Source organism: Spea bombifrons, chromosome 2 (genome assembly GCF_027358695.1).
Source record: "Spea bombifrons isolate aSpeBom1 chromosome 2, aSpeBom1.2.pri, whole genome shotgun sequence".
Taxonomy (NCBI): domain Eukaryota; kingdom Metazoa; phylum Chordata; class Amphibia; order Anura; family Pelobatidae; genus Spea; species Spea bombifrons.
The window spans coordinates 73,996,982-74,022,356 of NC_071088.1; the positions used below are offsets into that span (position 1 = coordinate 73,996,982).

The following is a 25,375-nucleotide window of genomic DNA, read 5'->3' on the forward strand; positions in this document are numbered from 1 at the left end:
CAGGTTCGTGCACCATGGTGCGGACGAATCGCAGCGCATCGATCTTAAAGGTGCAGGCGGACGCTTAATAGATCCGTTAACGAAATTGTGTGACCGGAAATTGAGCTGCATGGATGACCCTCACTCTCGAAGTCCGGTAAAGCAGGACGCGCTTGTGTTTAGTATTTTCGTTAAAAAAGAAGAGTCACACAAACTTTTTTTTGGTATCTCCGTATTGTGGAAAGTTTCAGGGTTTCTCAGACGTTTTACTTTACATTCTCCATGTTCTTTAATTGCTAGCTAACTGACAAACGGGTCACCAATAGATTATTATTATGATTAAAATACTTAATGAACAGTTAAAGACTCTGGAATTATAATGACAACTCTATCAGGCAGAACATCATCTTGTGGAACTTGATGATTATGTTCTGATAATATAGACTACCCCAAACTACGATAATATAGACTAATCTCTATACCAAAGTACTTATTACTAGTATCCGATAAAGATCCCTTTTCGAGTTGTGCTGTGTTGAGTTGTGTTGTCTACACAATATGTGCCTGTACCACTCCTGATGGGAGGCTGTTCCATTTATTTACCACCCTCTCAGTTAAGTATAACCTCCTTAAATTATATGTAAACTTCTGGCCCTTTTGTTTTAGGCTATGACCTCTTGCCCTAACATGTTTCCTCCTTTGGAATTGACTTCCCTTCTGTGCCAGAGATGTGTGAAGTGGCAGAACCTCATCCTGCTATTAATGGCTCTCCCTATACAACCCAGCACCCTGCTTGCTTTTTGCAACTATTTTTTGCATTGCTTGCTTAACTTTAACGCTTTAAGAAATAATCGTGCCGAGTCCCTCTCCTCTCTTGTCTAGACATAGATTTCCCTAAAATGATTTTTTTGGGTGTGTGTGTTTATGGTGATTGTTGTAAATGTACACACGCCGGTAACTTTTTGCAGGAGAACGCATTCACTGTCTGAAAAAAGTCATAATGTATTAATTGAATCTATCACAACCCTCCTCTTCAGTCAGATAGAGTAGATGGGAAGCTTAGCACGTTGTTCAGATGGGGTCCGGTGCTACAGGGGTATGGTTTAACTGTCCCATGTGACGAGTCAGCTTCTATGGGAATGCTGACAGTTTGTCTTGTCAGGTGGAGACTAGAATTTAGGCAGACATAGCAGATCAGCGCGTGCTGACCTCCTCTGTCCACCATCTTAAGGGGGGCAGTGCCATGACTAACTCATATGATGTAGTGGATGCGTGGAAGGGTAATCCAGCAGAGGTGGTTTGTTTTTGTGTAAGCATTGAATGGATTAATCAGATGTTAATTTCTTGTGCATGCCCTCTGTATCTCTTCTAGCTAGTGTCATCTTCCCAGCGGACCCCTGAGGAGATTCATGGCCTAACTCAGGGGTGTCCAACCTGCCACCCTCCAGCTGCTGCAGGACTACATCTCCAATACTCCTCAGCCAGCCCCTTCGCTGAAAGAGCATTATGGGAGATGTAGTCCTCCAGCAGCTGGAGGGCCGCAGGTAGGACACCCCTAGGCTTACTGATAAGGATCCTGAGTTATAAGAATTCCATTCTTGGCTTAAGTGGAGGGGTTTTCCCATCACCTTTACCCCACCCTTACTTATTGGCAGATCAAAGATAGAATCAATCAATCAAGGTGTCTTATAATTGGTCATGTGGTCAGCGGGGTGCTTTCTTTGCAAAAGAGTCTTATTTAGGGGCAATGCAGCGATCTCAAAGGGGAACTCCATGATATACTCAGATTGGAACAACATCAAAAAAGTATAGATAAATGATACCATTTATTGGCTAACTGTTTAATTGCGAGCTTTCGAGACCAAGTTGTTAGGTCCCTTTCTCAGGCATTAATGAAGCTAAAACAGAATTTTCGAAACACAAAAGCACAATTCACACGTTAATAAAAACTTAAAATAGACACAGAGGTATCGGGGAATTTTCTCAGCAGTACATTAGCTGGACTAGCGGAGATCTAATAGACAGATAAGGTTCAGTCAGAGCATCTTTGGTCAGTTTACTCCCTTGTTAGAGGGGCCATAAAACCATTTGACAGATGCCAGATCCATGAAGGTGTCAAATGTTCACAGGAATAAGTTGTTTGAAGTTAATTCGAATTGTAAGAGGATTAATGGTTTGTAATGTTATAAGGGGAGATGAATTCTCTGTCTCTATTGAGGCCAGTGAGTAGGGTATTAAACCAGCAGATTAGTTTGACCTCCCATATTTTTCTCTCCCTCTGGGTGCAGAACGATCCCATCAGTACTAACAACTTCACATGCCAAATGATGTGTCCAGGCTGGCAGAAATGTTCTCCAACAGGTGTATCTATTTTTTTATGGTTGATGGTATGTCTGTGGGAATTAAACCGTTTGTGCAATGCTTGGCCTGTTTCCCCCACGTACATCGCTGTTGGGCATTTAGGACACATGATGAAATACACCACGTTAGATGATTTGCACGTAAAGCAGCCATTGGTTTTGTGGTGTAAGTGTGAGCCTGGTATCTGTATTTCATCTGTGGGAAGGATGTGTGCACAGGTCTCACATCTCTTTTGTTGGCAGGGAGAGGTACCATTTGCTGTTCGCCTGTGAAGGGTGCTCTTCACTATCCATGGTATGAGATTGGGAGGCTGTTTGAATAAAAGCAGTGGGGGATGTGGGAATATTGCCTGAAGTCTTTCATCAGTGTGCAAGAATTCTTGTAATTCCTTTGAGATCTTGCTCAGGGCTTCCATTTGTGGATTATAGGTGACCACTAATGGTACTCGATCTCTTTTTGTGGCTGCTGGTATCTCAGGAGGTTTTCTCTGGGGATATTGATAGCTTTCTGTATTAGGGAGTCTGTGATTCTTATACTGTACCCATGGTTGATGAATTCCTTCCTGAGATTCTGGAGGTGTTTATTCCGGTCCATAGGATCCGAACAGATGCAGTTATATCTAATGGCTTGGCTGTATATGATTGAGTTTTTGGTATGTCTGGGATGTAAGCTGTTGTGTATAGTCTTAATGAAATCTGAGGAGTTCCTCTTCGCTACCAGTCCAGGTGATTAGTATATCGTCTATGTCAGGGCTCGACAAATCCCAGGTCGCCATGGCGACAGATAATTTTGTCCTGGCGCCTAGGTGTTTGTCAGCCTGTTACAGCCACAAACAAATTGCCACGCGGGGGCGCTGCTGCTGTCTGCCCAGGAGTCTGGGCAGACAGCACAGCCACTGAGAGCCCGCCCCCGAGCCTGAGATCCCTCCCACGGAGTGAGCCTGTAGGCTGAAACCGCGGTTGCATGAGAACCTGCAATCGCGTTTTCAGCTGCCACAGGCAGCTTCAGGGAAGGTGGTTGAGTGTTGATTGGGCCCCCACACAAGTGTGGGGATCTGACACAACACCCCCCTGCTGCCTGATCGCTCCATGAGAGCGACAGTGCAGCGTTAACCCCTTCAATGCCACATTTTAGGGGTTAATTCCCGTTTTGTACAAGGCTCTGCTGCTGGTGGCCAGGCAGGCCAGCAACCGCAAAAACGAGCCCCCACAAGCCCTGTGATGATTCCTGTAGGCATGGAAGCCTGCAGCAGTCATCAGAGACTCCCCCCTGCAATGGCTGGTCTATAGACCAGCAATTGCGTCCCAGCTGCCAGAGGCAGCTTCAGGGACAGGGGAGAGGGTTCTTTGGTCTCCACATGAGTGTGGGGACCTGACACAACACCCCCTGCTGCCTAATTGCTCCATGAGAGCGACAGTGCAGTGTTAACCCCTTCAATGCCACAATTGTGTATGACACATTCGTGGCATTGCAGGGGTTAACAGTTGTCCCCACAAGCTTGTGGGGACTAAATATCAGTCAATGCTGTGCTTCCAATGGAACATCAGCATCGAAAGAGTTAAAAAAAACAACAAAAAAAACAAAACAAAACAGCACTGACCTGAAAGTCTAGGGTGCTTCCAGGTCAAATGCTGTGAGTTTAGTAAGTGGGCTGATGATGATCGGATCACTCCTGACCAACTGTTAGTTTAAAAAAATCCTGGCTCCTTACTTTTTTTGCTGGCGCCGAGAGTCACAACAAATTTGTCAAGCCCTGGTCTATGTCAGGGCTTGACAAATTTGTTGTGAATCCAGGCGCCAGGTAAAAAAGTTAGGAGCCAGGATTTTTTTAAACTAACAGTTGGTTAGGAGCGATCCGATCATCATCAGCCCACTTACTAAACTCACAGCATTTGACCTGGAAGGACCCTGGACTTTCAGGTCAGTGCTGTTTTTTTGTTTGTTTTTTTTTTTCATTTTTTTAACCCTTTCAATGCTGATGGTCCATTGGAGCACAGCATTGACTGATATTTAGTCCCCACAAGCTTGTGGGGACAAATGTTAACCCCTGCAATGCCACAAATGTCGTTCTCAGGGAAGGATCAGGCAGCAGGGGGGTGTTGGGGCTGGTCTCCACACTCATGGGGAGAACAAAGAACCCTCTCCCCTGTCCCTGAAGCTGCCTCTGGTAGCTGGGACTCAATTGCTGGTCTATAGACCAGCCATTGCAGGGGGAGTCTCTTTGATGACTGCTGTAGGCTTCCATGCCTACAGGAATCATCAAAGGGCTTATGGGGGCTCGTTTTTGCTGTTGCTGGTCTGCCTGGCCACCAGCAGCAGAGCCTCGTACAAAACGGGAATTAACCCCTAAAATGTGGCATTGAAGGGGTTAACGCTGCACTGTCGCTCCCATGGAGCGATCAGGCAGCTGGGGGGTGTTGTGTCAGGTCCCAATCAACACAACCCCCTTCCCTGAAGCTGAAAACGCGATTGCTGGTTTTGCAGCAACCGCGTTTTCAGCCTACAGAATCACTCCGTGGGAGTGATCTCAGGCTCGGGGGCGGGCTCAGAGTGGCTGTGCTGCCTGCCCAGACTCCTGGGCAGACAGCAGCAGCAGCGCCCCCGTGTGGTGAATCAGCCCCTTACATCCACAATTTTTTCTGGATGTAAGAGGCTGACAAAACCTAGGCGCCAGGACAAAATTCTCTGTCGCCATGGCGACCTGGCGCCTGGGATTTGTCGAGCCCTGGTCTATGTAGCGAAGATATACCAGTGGTTTGGTGTGGCAGGTGGAGATGTAGTCCTCCTCCCGTTTGGCCATGAACAGATTGGCATATTGTGGAGCCATTCGTGTGCCCATAGCGGTCCCCATTTTCTGGAGATAAAAGTCCTCTCCAAATGTGAAGTAGTTGTTGTTGAGGATAAACTCTATTAGTTGTGTTATGGGTTCCATTCCTAAGTTCTCCTGTTCTAGGTATTTGCGGCAAGCTGCTATACCGTCACAATGGGGAATGTTGTTGTAGAGGGATTCTACATCCATGGTAGCAAGAATGGTGCCATCAGGAACTGTGATTTGTTTCTTTGTGTAAGCATTGAATGGGTTAATCTGATGTTAATTTAATTCAGTTTCTTGTGCATGCCCTCTGTATCTGTTCTGGCAAGAGGTGTCATCTTCCCAGAGGACCCCTGTGGTGATTCATGGCCTAACTGATAAGGATCCTGAGTTAGAAGAATTCCATTCTTGGCTTAAGTGGAGGGGTTTCCATCACCTTTACCCCACCATAATTTATTGGCAGATCAAAGATGGGAACCAATTCTTGGAAAAGGTGTCATATAATTGGTCATGTGGTCAGAGGGGTGTTTTCTTTGCAAAAGAGTCTGATTTAGGGGCAATGCAGCGATCTCAAAGGGGAACTCCACGATATACTCAGATTGGAACAACATCCTAAACCATCTGGATTTAAGGAGTTTCCACAGGCGTGCTTATTGATGGAACTTGTGAGTGAGTGTCCTGTGTTTAAGTCCCATTGTTTTTAAGAACTATTTGCCTGTTTTATTTTTCTTTTGTATGTCTTGTTTTTTATAATTGCGGCACGGTGTAGTATTTGTCTTTTTGTTATTAAAATATTAATAATCCAAATCTGTCTTTGGGCTCTAGTATTGATATCCACAAACCCTAAGAGATGATAACACGTTACCAAATTATTAGCTAATTTCTAGAGGATATATACCATATTGGCTCGAATATAGGCCTCACCCTTAAAGTTTGGTGCTATTTTAAAGGAAGAAAATACACATTAGTGGAATGGTAAAGCAGTATTTTGTCTAATGTACAGGAACACACGTATTTTAACATTCTTGGTATCTATCAGTTTGTCAGCATGTTATATACAAACAGAAAACCAATAGCCATTTTAAGGTCCCCCCCTTAATTCATCATGCACCTTACTTATAGATATGCCACTTTGCCCATCTGCTTTATGCCTCCAGATATGCCACTCTGACCCCCCTAGATATGCTTTATGCCCACTAGAAATGCCTGCCTGCCCCCCTACATATGCTTTATGCCCCCTAGAAGTGCCACTCTGCCCCCCTGATATCCCACTCTGCTTCCTATATTGACCCTCCCACTTACATTCAGCCCCAGACTCCCTGGTGTCTAGCGGGGCCGGTGGACGGTCTCTGCTGCTGGCACTTTAGCCGGGGCTTCTATGACGGAGACGTGCCGGCAGCGGAGACAGGTTGTCTACGCGCAACGTCGCAATCGGTGAACGTCTGCGCAATACGCGTAGGCAACCTCCGCTGTCGGCACTTCCGCCGGGGCTTCTATGGTGGAGCCCTGGAGAAAGTTCCAGCAGCGAAGGTTGTCTACGCGCAACGCGCAGACGTCCACGGCTGCCGGAGAGGAGGATCCAGGTCCCCTGCAGCGCTGCTGGGGATCTGGATCCTAACCCTGCTGCTTACCCGCAGCAGGGCTAAATGAAAAAGAAAAACAAAAAAACACCCGCCTGGAACTGCATGTCCCGGGCGTTGGGCGATACGAACTGCGCATCCCTCCGCGAAACGCAGAATATAGGCCACACCCCCACTTTAAAGACCTAAAGAAAAAAGTGCAGCCTATATTCGGGCCAATAGAGAGAGAGAAATATGGAGAGATGTTAATTCGGCTATTGCACGAATCCGGTATCAAAATGGTGAGTGGTGGTAGACTACCTGGGGGGATACAGGCAGGATTTGGGGGTTAATTTGGTAAAGCTGATGCCTTGTTAAGGGGTAAAGTTAGTAAATCCAGAGGCCTGGTGCTGTTAACCCTTTCATGTCCACATCGTCACGGCTTGGCAAGTAGTCCTAACCGTGACAGTGGCCTCTTGTTTTTCTGGCATGGTTGCCCCCATTAAATGTTCTCTGTACTTATTTGCATTGCTATGAGAACCTTGCTGCAATACTCACTGTGTGTACAGCGTACAGTATGAGTGTTTCATTCCTGTATTTAGACAGTCTACTTAGTATGAAGAAAATAAGGGTTGTGTTACCTGTAAACTTTGGCTAGGCTGAGTTCCATAATGACTTAAGGTAGACTTTGCCTATATCTTTGTTGTCCACCTGGTAATGTGGTTTGTCATAGCCCTCTAGATATTTGTTATGACACCCAATCTGCTTGAAAACCCATAGCAGATAATTGTATCTACTTGGCTTAATATTGTATGACATGTTCCATTAGAGGTTTTGCTTGTACCGGTGGTGTTGCCATTCCATAATGCACCTCCACTGTACTTGGACAATGATAATGATGCCGTTTAATTAAACTTCTGTTTCCTTTCAGTAGTATAAATTACAAACAGCTCCATGGAAAATTCCTGTGACGATTGTGGATGGACTTCACCTAAAGAGAATTCTGACCGTCAAGTTGTGTTTTGTTTGGGGAATTTGCAACCAGACAGTATGAAAGCAATGAGGATTAGAATTGTAAATGAGAGAGCGACAGGAACAAAGCACAAACTTGAGGAGGTAACGACATTGTCCCCAAGTCCTAAGAGAATACACACTGCTGTGTTTAGCTGCAGCACTCCTTGCTCTTCAAGCCGTTTACAAGCGTACAACTGTCCCTTACGCACTGATTTTGCTCCCTGCACCACTGATGTATCTCCTTGCCATAATCTGAATGTGGTATCCAAGCAGTCTAATGAATGGGATGACTCTTTATTGGATCTCTCAGATAATGAGAGTGATTCCCCCTTATATTTGACTGTGGATCAGATTGAGTCATTATTGGAAGATGACTCCTGCTGTACTGCTGAGCCTTCAGGTTGGGAAAGCGAGGTGGAAGTTTCTAAACAAACTGTGATTCAGGTGCCTTCCGACAGAACTCTGCTCCCTCTAAAGTCTCAAAACTGTGATGTGGAAAATAATGCCCCTCATCCTAAGCAAGAAGACAGTACTTTAATTGGGACAGTGGAGAGTGAAGAGGAGGATAACTATGCTGCAATGATTCCATCCCCCTGCCCATCATTGCCCTCTAATGAACTGCTGGATGAGGTACCTAGAGATAACTCCTCTGATTTGTACACCATGAGGGCTCCATCTCCTTGTAAATCAGTGGTAGAGAGATTAATTCTAGATAGTGGATCTGGAGCCTCTTCACTGCCAAACAACTTTTTGCATCAGCCTGGTTTTAACATGGGGGATACCACCAGAAATCAAGGTTCTACTGCTTGTGCTACTAAGGTCCCATGTATTACAAACACTACACGAATGGGCTCTGATGTTGCTGAAATACAGAGTGAGGGTTCTGATTTGCCTTTTGACTGTGACATTGATGATATCCTAGCTCTAAGTCCTGGGGATAGCTCATCGGCAGAAGAAGACTGCACGCTTGTTGTCTACCCCAGCTGCCAGAAGTTGGGGTTGGACATGTCTGACTCTACAGTCTCCACAGTGCCTTCCAACTCTCTCCAGTTGCCTAGTTCCTTCGCTACTGTTAAAGCTTCAGACAACCCACAGCTTCCCTTTTCATTTAATAACAGACTGTGTCCCAAAGTGCTACCGATAGCTATGGGGAAGTCCTCTATTCTCGCAGAACAGACGGTGATTACAGATTCATGCAGTCTGAAACAAAACGGGCAAGAGGTGGACCCTGGCCGTTCTGTTGTCTCCCCTGATCAGCCGTCCCTCACTGAAGTTGAACAGGAGAACAAGTCTGTTGAAGCTCCTCCAAGTATTCCTGATGGCAATTACATTGCAGAGAACCAAAATCCATCCCCGGTAAACTCTACCTGCAAGCACATATATTAACCACAAAACTGTAAAATCAATGCCGTTCATTCTTTTATAGAATAAATTAAGTATTGGACCTGCTTATACCTCTTATACCCCGTAGTGAAGGGACCCTGCATACTAAGGCAAAGTTAGTAGTGTTTGCGCAGAGTACACACACTTTTAGAATTGCAAGCACAACGGTTAAGATGCTAAAACGTTGCAGGATTCTCTTTTTTTTAGATAAATCCATATAAACACATAAAACAGATTTATGCTTGTGCTTCCAGTTGGTAATTTTTAGATCACTTCCAATAAGCGATATTCCTATTCTATGCATCTGATATACTCATCTTTTCAAATACACTTCCCCTAGTCTTCTAACAAACAACTTTGTGCCAATATTTATTATGTTCAACTTGGTGAAGCTTATTTCCTTTGGTTTCTTTTTTTTTTGTAATTCAGGAATCATCTTCTGTAGCCCGCAAAACGTCAGTAGTTCCTGTCAAGCCAGAAACAAGGAAACTGGGGAGTGTAGCTCCTTTACCAAAACCCACCTTCAGGTATCTCCAGTAGCTCTAAGAGTGTTCTAGAAACGTGTTGGGTTCATGGTAATTCATATTCTCAGTTGTCTACTGCCAGTTTAGTCTTGTGTCCATCCTCTATGCATAATGCAGTTTACATATCTGCCTGTAATCATTGCACACATGTACCGTATTGGCCCGATTATAGGCCGCACCCTTATAGTCTGGGGGGGGGGGTAGTGCGGCCTATAATCGGTCCAAAACGGTATAATCTTGTCTTGGGAAAAACTTGGCACGGAGGCATCTGTACTGAAATACTTTTCATATTACAAAAAACGTTTATCGGTTTCAGGCCACCAACAGGACTGGGTAAAATACAGCAGAAGGCTTGCACTACCCACTTCTGGTTACTTCCCCATTGCACTTTGACAGTGATTTTCCTAATCAGTTACCAATAAAGAATCCAACAATTCACCCAAAATACCTCTCCGGGCCTCTATATTCTTTATTTCAGACCACAAGTTTCTCTGTGTCAGCTAAAGGAAAACCAAAAACAGTACTTTGACCGTGTAGAAATGCACCTTGACGGACTTAGTACATCAGAAGGTTAGTCATGTACCCTTTTATCGGTTATTCTGGGTATAGTACAAAGTGTTACAATAACAAAAATGCATGAGCGTACCAAGAGAAGGACGCATAACACTAGTAGACGAATATATTGTACCACATGCTTTGTCACACCATGCCAGACAAGTCCAATTATTTTTAAACCTATGCATAAAAAAAAAAAAAAAAGGTTCAGAAGATGGATGATCTGCCTACCACCGCACACAACAGCCTTATTTTCTGTGCTAGTCATTAAACCCATACAACACTTATACTGTTTTGTAATGATATCTTGTGCTCATACTGTACCTTCCTGTATTTTTTTTCCCCAGATCCCAATTATGAGCTGGCCTCATTACTGAACAGGATCAGCAGAGAACACCCCAGTTGGCAGCACCCATCTGATTTTACCAGGAGGTACTCACGTTTCTCTCTATTCTTATTACTACATGACCAAAGGAGAAACTTTGGCTGTCTGATATTACCTTGTTTAATTCTTACAGAAATCACCCCCGAACTGGTAGGAAGAGATCTAAATGGTGCACCTTGGACAGATGGGTGCTACAAAATGGAGGCAACAAGCAGCGCTTCCAGGATTTGCCCTGCACATTTCAAAGAAGCCCAATTCCTGATGTCCTCCCTTCTAGGCCATTGTAACATTACACTTGTATGGTGTGTCCTGCCCTACCTTTATGTACCCGATAGCAGTAGAAGGATGCAGCCATGGTGAGAACATATTTCCTATGAGTGTTCGTTCAGTTTGTATATATATATTGTTATAATTCTGTTTTGGTTTTATTGTCTTTGATGGGCATTTTATATCTTGTGAAAGCTGTACTGGCCCTGATGTTTACTTTTTAATAAATTGTTTTCACACTTTGTTTGCATACTCGTTAAGACATCTGTTTTTCCCCTGTCTCATACTACTGGTACCTCTCTTTTGACTCTTTTCCTGTCTTATAGGCTGCACATCCTGTTTGACCTCTGTCACATTATTGTCTTTTTTCACTTCTCTTCTCTGTTCGGAATGGTTCCCACCTGCAGATTATCTTGGTTTAAGAATGATTTATGGATAGGGGAGTGAGTTATCTGTAAATCAGTGTGCCCCTCATCCCCTCCCCCGTCTACTTTTTATCGGATTAAAATCAAAACCAAGATTACTATGAATGCAGATGGTGAGGGTGGCAAAATACAGAGCACAAAATAGAATATTTTGGTTATAAGGATAACATGAGACCTGCAAAACTGGACAGACATTTGTGTGAACTCATTTCATTTGGAATAGAGATATTGGCCACACTGTATATTTATGCACTGATCAGCCATAATATTATGACCACCTGCCTAATATTGTGTAGGCCCCCCCTCTTTTTGCCGCCAGAACAGCCCTGACCAGTCGTGGCATGGACTCCACCAGACCTATAAAGGTGTGCTGTAGTATCTGGCGGCACCAAGATGTTGGCAGCAGATCCTGTAAGTGCCTCCATGGATCAGACGGCACATCCCATAGATGCTCGAATGGATTGAGATCTGGGGAATTTGCAGGCCAAGTCAACACCTTGAACTCATTGTGTTCCTCAAACCATTCCTCAACCATTTTTTGCTTTTTGGCATGGCGCATTATCCTGCTGAAAGAGGCCAATGCCATCAGGGTGTACATGGTCAGCGTCAAAGTAACATCCACATGAATGGCAGGATTCAGTGTTTCCCAGCCAAACATTGCCTCTGCCAGCTTGCCTTATTCCCATAGTGCATCCTGGTGCCATGTGTTCACCAGTTAAGCAATGCAGACACACCCAGCCATCCATGTAAATTAATCAGATCAGGCCATCTTCTTCCATTGCTCAGTGGTCCAGTTCTTGTGCTCACGTGCCCATTGTAGGCGCATTCAGCAGTGGACATGGGCCGGCATGGGTACCCATGTGTTCTGACACCTTTCCATCAGAACCAGCATTAACTTTTTCAGCAATTCAGGCTACAGTAGCATGTCTGTTGGATTTGACCACCCAAGCCAGCCTTTACCCTACCCCCCATGCATCAATGAGCTTTGGCCACCCATGACCCTGTTGCCACTTTTGATAGGTACTGATCACTGCAGAGCGGGAACACCCCACAAGAGCTGCAGTTTTTGTCGTCTAGCCATCACAATTTGGCCCTTGTGAAAGTCGTTTAGATCCTTATGCTTGCCCATTTTTCCATATCAACTTTGAGGACGAAATATTCACTTGCTGCGTAATATATCCCACCCACTGACAGATGCTATGATAACAAGATTATCAGTGCTATTCAATTCACCTGTCAGTGGTCATAATGTTATGGCTGATAGATGTATATCATCTATGGGGATTAGTAAATTAGTAAAGGCCATAAACCGCTCCGTGGTAACACTGAGTAAGACGTATGAAGTTAGAGGTGGATATTTGGAATGATGGTGCTAAACAGCTATTCAGGATTTATCTGGTCTTCCTAGTCATCCCATTTTTGTACCAAGGATGCATTGTGCGTTGAAGCCACCTCTCTAGGAACACATTTGGGAGATTTTCTGTGGTGTCAGTTCACTGTGGATGTCTCCCGCATGTGCCAATCTGTCTGTGCCATCTGTCATCAGCGGCTTGGCACCTGCAAGTGGATCACCTCCATCACAGCACATCTGTCTCTTTCTAACCCATGATGAGCGAGGTGCTCTCCCACGGTTTACAAATACACACAGTTATCACCGCTCAGATCTGCAAAGTAGTAATGAAACCACGGGTGGATATTTCACCCTTGCCTGGCATGATCTGAACTGAGAGAACATTCTCTTTCTGTCCTATGTATGGAATTTCCATCTTAAAAAAGTAAATCAACTGTTTTCGTGTCTCCCTGTGCCTTGTGCCATCAGAATTGCGTGGAAAAAGGCTGTAATGTGTCAAACCACACAAAGTCACAGTTTAGCCAATTTGCTCATGTATAAAATCAATCCAAGTAGATCTAGGCTAAAAGAGATCATGTCTAGCATTAGAAATGTCAGAGTATAGCATGAATCTCTCATAGTATTTCTTTTTATCTGTGTTGTAATATTGCAGTGCCATAGAATGTAAAAGCAGCTTTTTGGAGCAATATTATAATTCCCTAACTCAACAAACATATAGTAGATGGTACTAAATTGTCACATGGCTTTAAATTATTGCTGTTATTTTATTTAACGTTGTAATGGAATTTTCATTGTTACATTGTAATTACACAGTGAACCTTTATATATCTCCCTCCTGGGGAGAGGTGACCTAGTGTCCTTGTGTGACCCCTCCCCCCTCTATACACTGACTGTTTAATATTGATATAAAATCTGATTTCAGATACACAGTAATCCTAACAGATTATCCAGCAAGAGTCAGAAAAACCAGTTCACAGATTAATCCTGACCGAGGGAATATGAGTATTGGCATATGCATATCTATATAAATGTGTGTGTGTGTATATATATATTTATATTTAGTTTTATTTTATTGATTAGCCATATGCTGTTGACAGTAAGTATACAGATACATGAGACATCTTGTAATGTATTCATTCCACTAACCAAAAAGTTAGTGGAAAAGGGCTGTCCATTAACAGGCCACATAGGAGAAACGAAGAATATCCCACACTACAGTCATATTTTAACACTGTGTTGGCTGGTGGCGGTTCTAACAAAGGGAAATCCACATGTTAGTGAGTTGATACACTGTGGTGTCTTCGTCCCATTCAGTCGACGCCGTGTCTTTGGGGTTGATTCGGCTCTCTCGCTTAACTTTTCGATATGAAAAGTCAACATTTTTTTTTCTCCAGCAAGGAAGGCTGAGCTGGCCCTATATAATCCCTAACTGAATAGTTGATAAGGCTCTGGAGAATTTTTACTGATTTAACTATACATTATACAGGCCCATGCAGCAGAAGCGTACTGTGGTTGAAGTAAAGTAGGTACAGAGACTCTGTGATGTTGCAGAGAGCACACATTTGGCCTTTTTTTCTCTATTTTTCTTGTTAGTTCCCAAATGATAGCCAATACCCCAGACTCAATATGTTGATATCACAGGGTCAGGTGATTTCCTCCATTGAGAAAAGTGTGTCTGTAAATACGCTGTTAATCTCCTAGCTTTTGTCTGCTATTGTTTTCTCCTCACCTCTGCTAAATCTATTTCCCATGGGTCAGTTATGCCATGTTATCTCCCCTTGTTGAAGGTGATGTATCATGTGCAAACATCCAAGCTGCTCCTATCCTTGCCTGGCCAAAATTCATGTGTAACCCCACACTATGGAAGTGTTTGGGGCGACCATGCATCTGCAAGTGGCAGTTTGAATGTGCCTTTTTTAGGCTATCCTCAGACAAGCCTGAGGAACCAAAGAAGGTGACTAAGCACTCTGCCTTTTGCAACTGGAAAGCAACTTTATCCAGCCTGGGGAGAGTTATGAATTATCCAGCCCTGGAGATGGAGGAAGAAAAAAGTTTGAGACTAGGATTGTTTTTTATAAGGATCCTTTAAGAGCATGGAGTAATTTAAGACCTTCAAGAGTCTTACGGTCTCCAGAAGGGCGACGACTATTTCTATTATCTGAGCAATGTGCTGCACCAAAGATTGACACACCAGAGGCAAGGGCCACCGGACGGTCAGCTTTCCCATTGTAAGATTCTTCTCGCTTTTCTGATCCCGTGGATAGAAAAGCAGACAGCACAACAAAATGGGCAACTACAGTGATATTCAGACTTGGCATTGCAACTAGGTCAGTCATGATGATGTGGCTACAGGTGGCAGGGAGAAAGATATCCTACTGTGTATCAAAACCAATAATGGTGACACAGGTATAGAATTTGTATGATGGGCAGAGTTTTGGCTCTTTTCATTGTGCCTAGAAGAGCTCTTAAGCTGAAGTCTTGGTCTACAGATAGCAATTACAACATGTAACATATTTGTGTGAAATACCATTTGTAGCGAAAAAGCTGTTTGAAAGAGCTACAGGTAGGCTGCAAAGATAGGGTGTTGATAAGATCAATATGGAATCGGATTATGAAAATAAAGCAAAACACCATATTCCCGCAATATAAAATAAGTGCAATACCCCAATTCATTAGAATACGTGGAAATTGCATGGACATTAAAAAATACAGAACACAAAAATTAAAAAAATATTTCTTTTCAAAAACCATGATAAAGAGTCTATTGAGAGGGCAATAGAGGAACTGGCTCTCAAAGAGAGAGAAGAAATTCTAAATTCCAATAACAACAAACATAAGATAGATCGGGCGCATATAGACATCCCATTTAATATTAGATCATCACTGTGTCTTGATTTATACAACAAAAATAAAGCCAAAATGGAGAAGCTATGTGTGAAATATGAGGTAGACCTTAGAACCACCTTTAGCAGCAATAACTTCATCATTTCTGTATGACTTTATCAGTCTTACATCTTTGTAGAGGAATTTTGGCCCACTCTTCTTTACATTTTGCTTCAGTTCATTGAGGTTTGCGGGCATTTGTTTATGCACAGCTTAAGGCCTTGCCACAGCATTTCAATCGGTTTGAGGACTGGACTTTGACTGGTTCATTGCAACACCTAGATTCTTTTTCCAGCCATTCTGAAAAACACAGTGCTAAATTACATTGACTGACTCAGACTAGAGTTTTAAGGGAATGTTACATACCGTATTTGCTCGATTATAAGACGACCCCCCAAAATCTGAATATTAACTTAGGAAAAAAAGAAAAAGCCTGAATATAAGACGACCCTAAAGGAAAAAAGTTTTACCAGTAAATGTTAATTCATGTAAACTATTTTTTTTAATAAAAGCTATGATTGAGAAAAATATTTTTTTTTTGTTTTTATTTCTTTTATATTTTCTATTGTATTTTCCAACCTGTCCCCCAGTTACGCACATCTGCCCCCAGGCTTGCCACACCAATATGGCACTGTGGCCCATGATATGCCTTTTAACCCTCTATATGCCACTGTGCCCCATGGTATGCCTTTTGACCCCCTATGTGCCACTCTGCCTCCAGAAATGCCTTTTACCCCTATATCCCATTCTGGCATTTAGGGGGTTAAAATGCATATTATGGGGCAGAGTGGCATATAGGGAGGTATAAGGCATTCCAGGAGGCAGAGTGGCATTAAGGGAGTTAAAAGGCATTATATAGAGCACTCTGCCTCCAGAAATGCCTTATACCCCTATATGCCACTCTGGCATTTAGGGGGTTAAAAGGCATATTATGGGGCAGAGTGGCATATAGGGAGGTATAAGGCATTTCAGGAGGCAGAGTGCACTATTAAATGCCCCCTTAACGCCACTCTGCCTCCTGAAATGCCTTATACCTCCCTATATGCCACTCTGCCCCATAATATGCCTTTTAACCCCCTAAGTGCCAGAGTGGCATATAGGGGTGTAAGGCATTCCAGAAATGCCCTACACACACACACACACACACACACACACACACACACACACACACACACACACACACACACACACACACACACACTTACTTACCGGTGCTTCCAATTTCCTGGTGTATTGCCGGGGCAGCGGGTTGACGTCTCATTCCGCGGCAGCCGGAAGGAGGTGGAGTTGGCAGCGGGGGTTTGTATGCGTCCGTCGCAAATACCTTCCCCGGCTGTCAGAGATCAGGAACTCTGGAACAATGATCTCTGACAGTCGGGGAAGGTATTTGCGACGGACGCATACAAACCCCCGCTGCCAACTTCACCTCCGGAAGCACCGGTAAGTGTGTGTGTGGGGGGGGGGGGCGACGACAGGAGGATCCAGGTCCCCTGCAGCGGTGCGGGGGATCTGGATCTTAGTCTCCTAATCAGACCTCTATTTGAGGTCTGATTAGAAGACGACCCCGATTATAAGACGAGGGGTATTTTTCAGAGCATTTGCTCTGAAAAAAACCTCGTCTTATAATCGAGCAAATACGGTAATTTTGCAAAGGGGATAATCATAACTGTTCTAATTAATTTCGGATAATAATGTGGTCTCCAGATGGTAATAGTTTTAACAAGAACATGTTTAGTTTATCACAGCATTCAACCACCTCTCCCTGATCAGAAACTCTCCTGTTACTAAGCGCTAAGAAAAAAAAAAAAGACTCCCTCAGCCAATAACCAGACCCCCCTCTGTGATTAACACTCAGTCAGACACATTTATTAATTATTTAATTCAATGTCTACAAAAAGAACACTAATATACACTATTTCACTGTTGATTTAAACCTTGTTTCTTATTCCTTTTTAAAGCAGAGATTTCTCTCACAATACATTACACACAAAATCTTCCTTGTCCGTTTCACTTATCCCTTTAATGTAACCAGAAGCAAAGAAAACATACAGTGCTACTTTTACATGTATTAAAACTTCTCTTTAAAAGAAACATTTCTGCTTTGGGGCCCAAATCCCTTTTTCTATGGTTTTTGAATGAGTTCTACACACCCAAAAATAAATATGTTTCTTAATTAAATTATGTACAGTATCTCACAAAAGCGAGTACACCCCTCACATTTTTGTAAATATTTTATTATATCTTTTTATCAGACAACACTGAAGAAATGACACACAATGTAAAGTAGTGAGTATACAGCCTGTAAAACTGTGTAAATTTACTGTCCTCTCAAAATAACTCAACACACATTCATTAATGTCACACCTTGGCAACAAATGTGAGTACACCCCTAAGTGGAAATGTCCAAATTGGGCCCAATTAACCATTTTCCCTCCCTGGTGTCATGTGACTCGTTAGTGTTACAAGGTCTCAGGTGTGAATGGGGAGCAGGTGTGTTCAATTTGGTGTTATCGCTCTCACACTCTCTCATACTGGTCACTGGAAGTTCAACATGGCACCTCATGGCAAAAAACTCTCTGAGGATCTGTAAAAAAAAAAAAAAAATGTTGCTCTACATAAGGAGGGCCTAGGCTATAAGAAGATTGCCAAGACCCTGAAACTGAGCTGCAGCACGGTGGGCAAGACCATACAGAGGTTTCACAGGGCAGGTTCCACTCAGAACAGGCCTCACCATGGTCCACAAAAGAAGTTGAGTACACATGCTCAGCGTCATATCCAGCATTGCTGCAGAATTTGAAGTGGTGGGGGGTCAGGCTGTCAGTGCTCAGACCATACGGAGCACACTGCATCAAATTGGTGTGCATGGCTGTTGTGCTCGAAGGAAGCTTCTTCTAAAGATGATGCACAAGAAAACCTGCAAACAGTTTGCTGAAGACAAGCAGACTAAGGACATGGATTACTGGAACCATGTTCTGTGGTCCGATGAGACCAAGATAAACTTATTTGGTTTAGATGGTGTCGAGCGTGTTTGGCGGCAACCAGGTGAGGAGTACAAAGACAAGTGTGTCTTGCCTACAGTCAAGCATGGTGGTGGAAGTGTCATGGTCTGGGCCCGCATGAGTGTTGCCAAGGTTTAGACATTAATGGCTGTGTGTTGAGTTATTTTGAGGGCTGTACACTCACTACTTTACATTGTAGCAGAGTGTTATTTCTTTGGTGTTGTCACATGAAAACATATAATAAAATATTTACAAAAATAGGGGTGTACTCACTTTTGGGAGATACTGTAAATACAATACATTCATCTTCTGTACAGCCACACCTTTACCCACCACAAAAATAAGTGTTAATTTTTGGCTGAAAACCGATAATAGCAGGGGCTTAACAAGCGGCTATGCCATGTGGGGGAGAGTGGGCAATGGGCCCCAGTGGCCCCTGAGGGGGTGGGTGATGGCATTTGAGTAGGTGGTTAGTGTGCCAGTCCATGTCATGTAAACATTTCTAAAGCAATTGCACCAACTCCTTTAGCGTGTCCTTGTTCAGGTACATATGGTACTTAAAATCCCCGGTTCTATACCCAATGCACCTTAACAAGGACACTCTAAAGGAGTTGTTGCAATTGCTTAGCTCTGTGTGCAGTTAACAAATTAATCTCAGAAAAAAAGGATTATTAATGTTTGGAAAACCTGGCCTGAGGAAGAGATTATTATTATCCAGGCCATTGTATATTTGTTTTGAATTCAGTTATTAAAGGCTTATGTTTAAATACCAAGGTCATAAAAATGTATAATGCCACGAAAGGATTAAGACCTTTCACACTAGACAGCAGTCAAACATTAAACAAAAAATTAAATATGTGATCAGATGATGGAGAGCTACAGTTTCATTTTACTATACCTTCCGAACAGCCATCCCCAGTGAGTTTGTTCTACAGAAACAGCTTGGATGGTCCTGTATAATGCAAATGTATATCACTAACAAACCCCATATTTCATGGTGCCATTTTTGGTCACACTGCACGTCAGGGTCCAGTATTTTTATTATTAAATGGACATTTTAACACATAATTTCTAATATCACTTTGGCCCATGACATCATGGGGCCAACTGAGAGAGTAACCAAAAACGTCTTAAGTATGAAATTAACTATTATCAAATGTATTTAAGTCACGTAAAACAAAGTTATTTAAAGCATTTAAATTGTAAACATGGCAAATTAACTAGTAGCTCTCCAAAGAAAAGTAGAGAGAAAAATGTAAGAGCCTCAGACCAGTCAGGGTGCCCACACTGACCTCTGTCACTGCCGAAAGCCCTACAATGGGCACGTGAGCATAAGAACTGGACCACGGAGCAATGGAAGAAGGTGGCCTGATCTGATGAATTGTGTTTTTCTTTTACATCACATGGATGCGTGTGCGTCGCTTACCTGGAGAACACATGGCATCGGGATGCATCCATGGAGACCCCACCTCGCAACTTACAAGACTTAAAGGATCTGCTGCTAACGTCTTGGTGCCAGATACCACAGCACACCTTCAGAGGTCTAGTGGAGTCCAAGCCTCGACGGGTCAGGGCAGTTTTGGGGGCAAAAAGGGGGACCTACACAATAATCTTATGGCTTATAGCATTATATATTCTTAAAAAGATATTCTAAAACACAGCCAGAACCGAACAAAGTCCTTCAGTCCGATAACTTAGAGGTGGTATCCACAATAGGAGGGGTTTTTTTTGGTTATCATGTCCCATTCACATGGTATTATTTGGTATGATTGTTTTTATAGCAGTAGCAGATTTTCTTGTATTATGCAAATTAACATTATATTGCATTAAATGGCAAACCACGCTGTTCAAACTGTGCACACTATCCAGTCCTAACAATACACATGCATGCAATATATGAAACCCTTCTCCCAGTGACCCTAAAATCTAAAAGTCAAAGAACCCTAGGCAAAATCTAGCCTTCTGCACCTTTTCAGCCATCAGATGGTGAATGTGCAACTAGCTTTATGTGGGGTACTACCTTTCAGTGGGATATACTATATAAATATAGTTTATATACCGTATATATATATATATATATATATATAATTTAGATCAAATAAATTATAGCATTAACCCCTTCTTGAATAAGGGTACTACACTACTGAGGGTACACCAAAATCTGGAGCTTTATTTTTGTGGCTTTACAATATGTTTGGTTACCTATAATTGCCCTTTTTATTTTTAGGGCTTTTTTGTCATATCAGCTTTAGATGTATAGTCCAACATTTAGTATGAATAATATATTAAAAATTAAAATGTATGATAGTCACATAGTACATATTTTTGGAAAGCTGGACAACTAGCAGCAGTTAGGCTCTTGTCATGCAGCCATTTCGCCACCAATCTTTGCAAAATTAAGCCATTATTATTTATTTCTTTTTTCAAAAACACTTTTGTGGTTTCCCAGCTAGGGGGCTGGCTGTGGCATAATGCCTAAATGTTTTTCCAGTGTTCCAGTCATTACAAGTCAGCTGGCTGCCTGTTTTTAATATATTTTTTTTTTTTTACTTTACTTTTGTTGGCATTAAAGCAGGCAACCATAGTCTCATCTCCATGCAACGATCACAATTTTCTTTTAAACTTTCTGAGGTTGCTGATCAGTTTGAGAATGATCAGCAGCACCCACTTCCCATGAATAAAGCCATTCATAAAAGAAATCTCGTGTGTTCACATGATCGCATAAGACATAGGAAGGGTGAATGAAGGTTTCTGAAGACTGCCGCCATGATAGGTTTTCTTGCACATGTTTTTATGACACCATGGAATACCATGAATATTTTAGGGGACAGTTTACTGTCCCAAACAGTCTCACACCAAAGAAACTAGTGAGGGAGTGCCTAGGAGCGAGCACCATTATGGTGCTTTGTTCCAGTTACTCCTATAGAGTACTCTATAGATAACAAAGGGCGGTAGGCTGGGCCAGCTTCAACGGTGGGAAAACATGGAACAGAGAAAAGGGATTAGGGAAATTAGAAGAGTATTTTAGTAGGGCCATTGGGCCTGTTATTACTTAACTTGTTTCCTTACTCCGGTGACAGTATCGGTCAAAGGCAAGCACTGATTTTGTTCTCAGGCTTGTTTCAGGGCTGAATGGGGCTTTTGACAGAGGCGCTCCAGTGTGCGAAAGTGACGTCACATCACATGACTCCGAGGTGTTCCTGGGCGGAGCAAGAGAGGAGACTCTATGAGGGAGCAGCGCGAAGGCAGCCTTACGGGATTACCGGGACCCGCAGGTACAGAGTCTGACCGCCCGCTCCTGCCTGCAACACCAGCAAGACCGCCCGTAAGTTTTTTGGCGGGTTCCGTGGGACCCGCATCTCAATGCAGTCCTCTAGTAAATAGTGATAAGGGTTATGCTACACTACCGTCAATGTCTGGCTTGGTGTATAGTGCTGGGGTTACGCTGTACCATATCTGTTCGGTAAATGTTATTTATTTAAACTAATTTATTTTTTCAGATTTCTAGTTTTTTTCCAGTTGACATACAGTTTACAAATTCGTAAAATAAGTATTCTTGCCATCATTTATTTTTTTGTGGGTGTCTTTACATTTTAAAGTGAGGGGGTGCCAAATACTCTAGGTACGCCCCAGGTTGGTACAGTACAGTACAATCCTTAATCTGAAAATACTTTGTTGATGTTGCATTAAAATTGCACCTTTGGTTCAGTGTAGAGGACTGCATTGGGAGGCTTCCGGGCACAGGCGGTCTTGCTGGGGCTGCGCAGGGCTCTAGTTCAGTGCATCCCCTGCACCCACCTCAAGCACACTCTGGCCGCAGCTCTGTCAGAAATAACTCAAGGTACACATAACACAGGTTAGGAAATTCTGATTTAGGCCATTTCACTTCTTGCCCCATGAGTACACTGTGTCTGTCATTTATATAAGTAGGTTAGAAACGTTCAGAACATTGCACTTTGAGCTGTACCCATGAGAGAAAGTGTGGCCCAGTTATGTACCTGGCTTTCAGTGTACCTGTGTATTTATGTCTCCATAAAAAATATTTTTATATGTCTATCAACCCTCTATATATTGACTTGCCTCGCACAGTATCATTAACTAATAAGGAAAAAATCTAAAATATTTGAGGTAAAATGACACAGTGTATATAGAGATCATTTCAAGCATGGGCATCTATGAAACATTATTTCTGGGAGGGTGGCAAATTGTTAGCCCTATCCTGGCATAGAGCATAGGCAGAAAAATGGTGGCATTTTAAGGTTTCGGGGAGGGGGGCTTTTCTCTTACAATGGATACACAAGGGTATGTAGAGTCTTCTTTGCAAATATAATGTTTAGTTTACAAAAGTATACTAAATCAATAGAAAATTAAATCATACTTTTTTATTAATCAACAAAGAGATATATCATGTCCATGTTTTAGAGCATGGACTTAATTCATGAAAAAAATCTAGTGAGAGGTGTTAAAAACTTGACTCAATCCACCTTGGGTAATTTATTGCTTCGGGTATAGAAAAGGGACGATCAGGACAGAGCTTGTCTATTACCTTACTACATCACACATCTTAACTATTCAGGGCCATTTTTAACACTGGGTAAGAGGGGCAACAGCCTATTGGGCCTCCAAAACAGCCATTGCTTCGTGTTCAGTAAACATGGCCAGTAATCTGGAAACCGACAGACTGTGGGTCGTGGCTTAAGTGGATGTCGTTGCTGAAATGCATAGTAACATACATTTTCAAGGATTACATTTTTGGTAATTACTAGACAAGAGCGGACATGATGGTTGTAGCCTCTAAACCCTTAGCACTGTATGTTATGATCAAAAATTACAAAAACACCTATGGGATTTCCTCTATACAATTTATTTAGTATACCTTACTTTGTTCATAAAATTATGATGTTTTGTATTTTGTCTTTAGACAATTACAAATGTAATAAATTTATTTACTCTAATTTTGTTACAAATGTGTCAATGGTCTACATATATACATTACTTTTATTATTATTATTATTATTATTATTATTATTATGCGTAAACTAGACTTTAAAGCAACATTTTCCTGCCGCAGGTTATCGGTTAATTGAGTACTAGCTGAACATCCACAAGTATCTACATGTAAGCTTATAAACATCTCATGACTCATTATTTAGAATCTGTTGGCCGCATTTAGTGTAAAGTCACTTTTGTAAATCATTAGCAAATTTCGTATATTTTCATTATAAAAACAATAAGGCCTAGCAAACAACGCCTTCAATGAAGTACCCCAATATTCTTTCCTTTCTTATCTGATAATACATTCCCAAAGCCATTTGGCTTAATTATCTGCTACTGTTGCATTCTTTGTTACCAATTTATTGTTTAGTGAATTCAATATGTTTTAAGTGTTTTCCAATAGCATTTAAGATCATTAAAACATATGAATGAAAAAATTATGAATGTATTCCTAGCTGTTTTCTGGCCAACACTTTTGATGCATTCCAATGAATTTTTAAACTTTTAATTTTCTGTATTTTTTGTTTTTCTACAAGTGTTGTCTTTCAACTGGAGAAATTAAAAATAGCATTGTGACTACCCAGGGAGAATTACTCCCAGAATTATAAACTATTAGGGTGTTGACCACATTTAGATGAGGATGTTTTACCACCCGCAATTTTGGGCCATTGTTACACCCAGTGCACTCTCATTAAAAGTGAAGAGGCCTGGTGGCGAGCTCCCTCATCCAGCCCAATTGTATCTGAGTGGAGGGTGAGGCCTGCTCAGCTGCCAGCACTGACCTCTTCCTCAGTGGTCTGCACTTGGATGTCACATCATATCCCAGTGCTCCCCAACAGCAAGGGAAAAGTGTTATAAGAGGTCTGTCACAGCAGCTGCACAAACTTCCACCTCAGTAGTCTGGCACCGTTGAGGAAGCGCAAGGGATGGTCATGGTCAAGTCAGGTATTAACGAGTACTTGCTGGGTGTGGGCCAGTGGCGGAACTACCGGAGTCGCAGGGGACCTGCCAGTCAGGGAGGCCCAAGGGGTGCCGAGCGGTCGTTTTCAGCAACCGCTCGGCACCCTTCTGTCTCCCCTGCTCCCTGCCGTCGCCTGCCTCAGCGCTGCCCCAACTGCAGTGGTGGGAGCATGAGGCGTCTGTCTCGGGTGCCGTCGCTTCGCACTGAGCACCGGCATATGATGTCATATGCCGGCGTTCAGCAGTGAAGCCGTGCGCACCGCGGCATAGCAGCGAGACAGAGGCCTCGCGCCCCCACCGCAGGACTGCATGGTAAGTGACCTACAAAGAGGGGTAGGGAGAGGGTAGATAGTGAGAAGGGGTAGGGAGAGGGTAGATAGTGAGAAGGGGGGGTTGGGAGAGGGTAGATAGTGAGAAGGGGGTAGGGAGAGGGTAGATAGTGAGAAGGGAGGGAGAGGGGGTAGATAGTGTGAGAAGGGGGTAGATTGGGTTGGCGGTGGGGGGGCCCTGAGGCTTCTAGTTACGCCCCTGTGTGGGCTGATTCCTTGCTTTGTAGTATGTAGATGTTGCCCATTTCAGCAGCACCCCAAAATGTGAATGTATATGTTTTTTAAGGTGTGCTTCCTTTTTTGTAGGTTCTGCCCAGATCTTTGGTGCCTCATTAATGGTGTCCAGAGAGGGTTTTAAATTGCAGGAGAGTCTCATTGGGTTAAATGGAAGTCCAGTCTCACTGTTTCAGCTCTATGATAAGCAAAACAGTCATGTTAGGAGTAGCTACGGCTGGCCAAAATAAATGTATTTTATGTATATAGAGGATTATGAATCTGGAGACAAAAAGACACTGTGACGGCCCTGGGTTAATCGGTGCCTTCTGAAGTAGTTGTCATGACCATCCGGGGTTAAAATGTACTGATTTATTGGTG

At 42.9% G+C, this 25,375-nt stretch overlaps 1 protein-coding gene across 2 annotated transcripts; it reads left to right on the forward strand.

The window, feature by feature from the left end:
* Positions 1–3: 3 nt before the first annotated feature.
* Positions 4–11,081, forward strand: S100PBP (S100P binding protein). 2 transcript variants are annotated; one of them, XM_053454776.1, is made up of 6 exons: positions 4–136; positions 7,646–9,081; positions 9,538–9,635; positions 10,111–10,202; positions 10,535–10,619; positions 10,706–11,081. In XM_053454776.1, the coding sequence occupies exons 2-6, from the start codon at positions 7,666–7,668 to the stop codon at positions 10,857–10,859; spliced, it is 1,845 nt and encodes a 614-aa protein (XP_053310751.1). In that variant the 5' UTR covers positions 4–136; positions 7,646–7,665; the 3' UTR covers positions 10,860–11,081. The 2 variants fall into 2 exon arrangements, with proteins under 2 accessions (XP_053310751.1, XP_053310750.1); XM_053454775.1 differs by lacking the exon at positions 4–136 and having other exon boundaries at positions 7,555–9,081.
* The last annotated feature ends 14,294 nt before the right edge of the window (positions 11,082–25,375 follow it).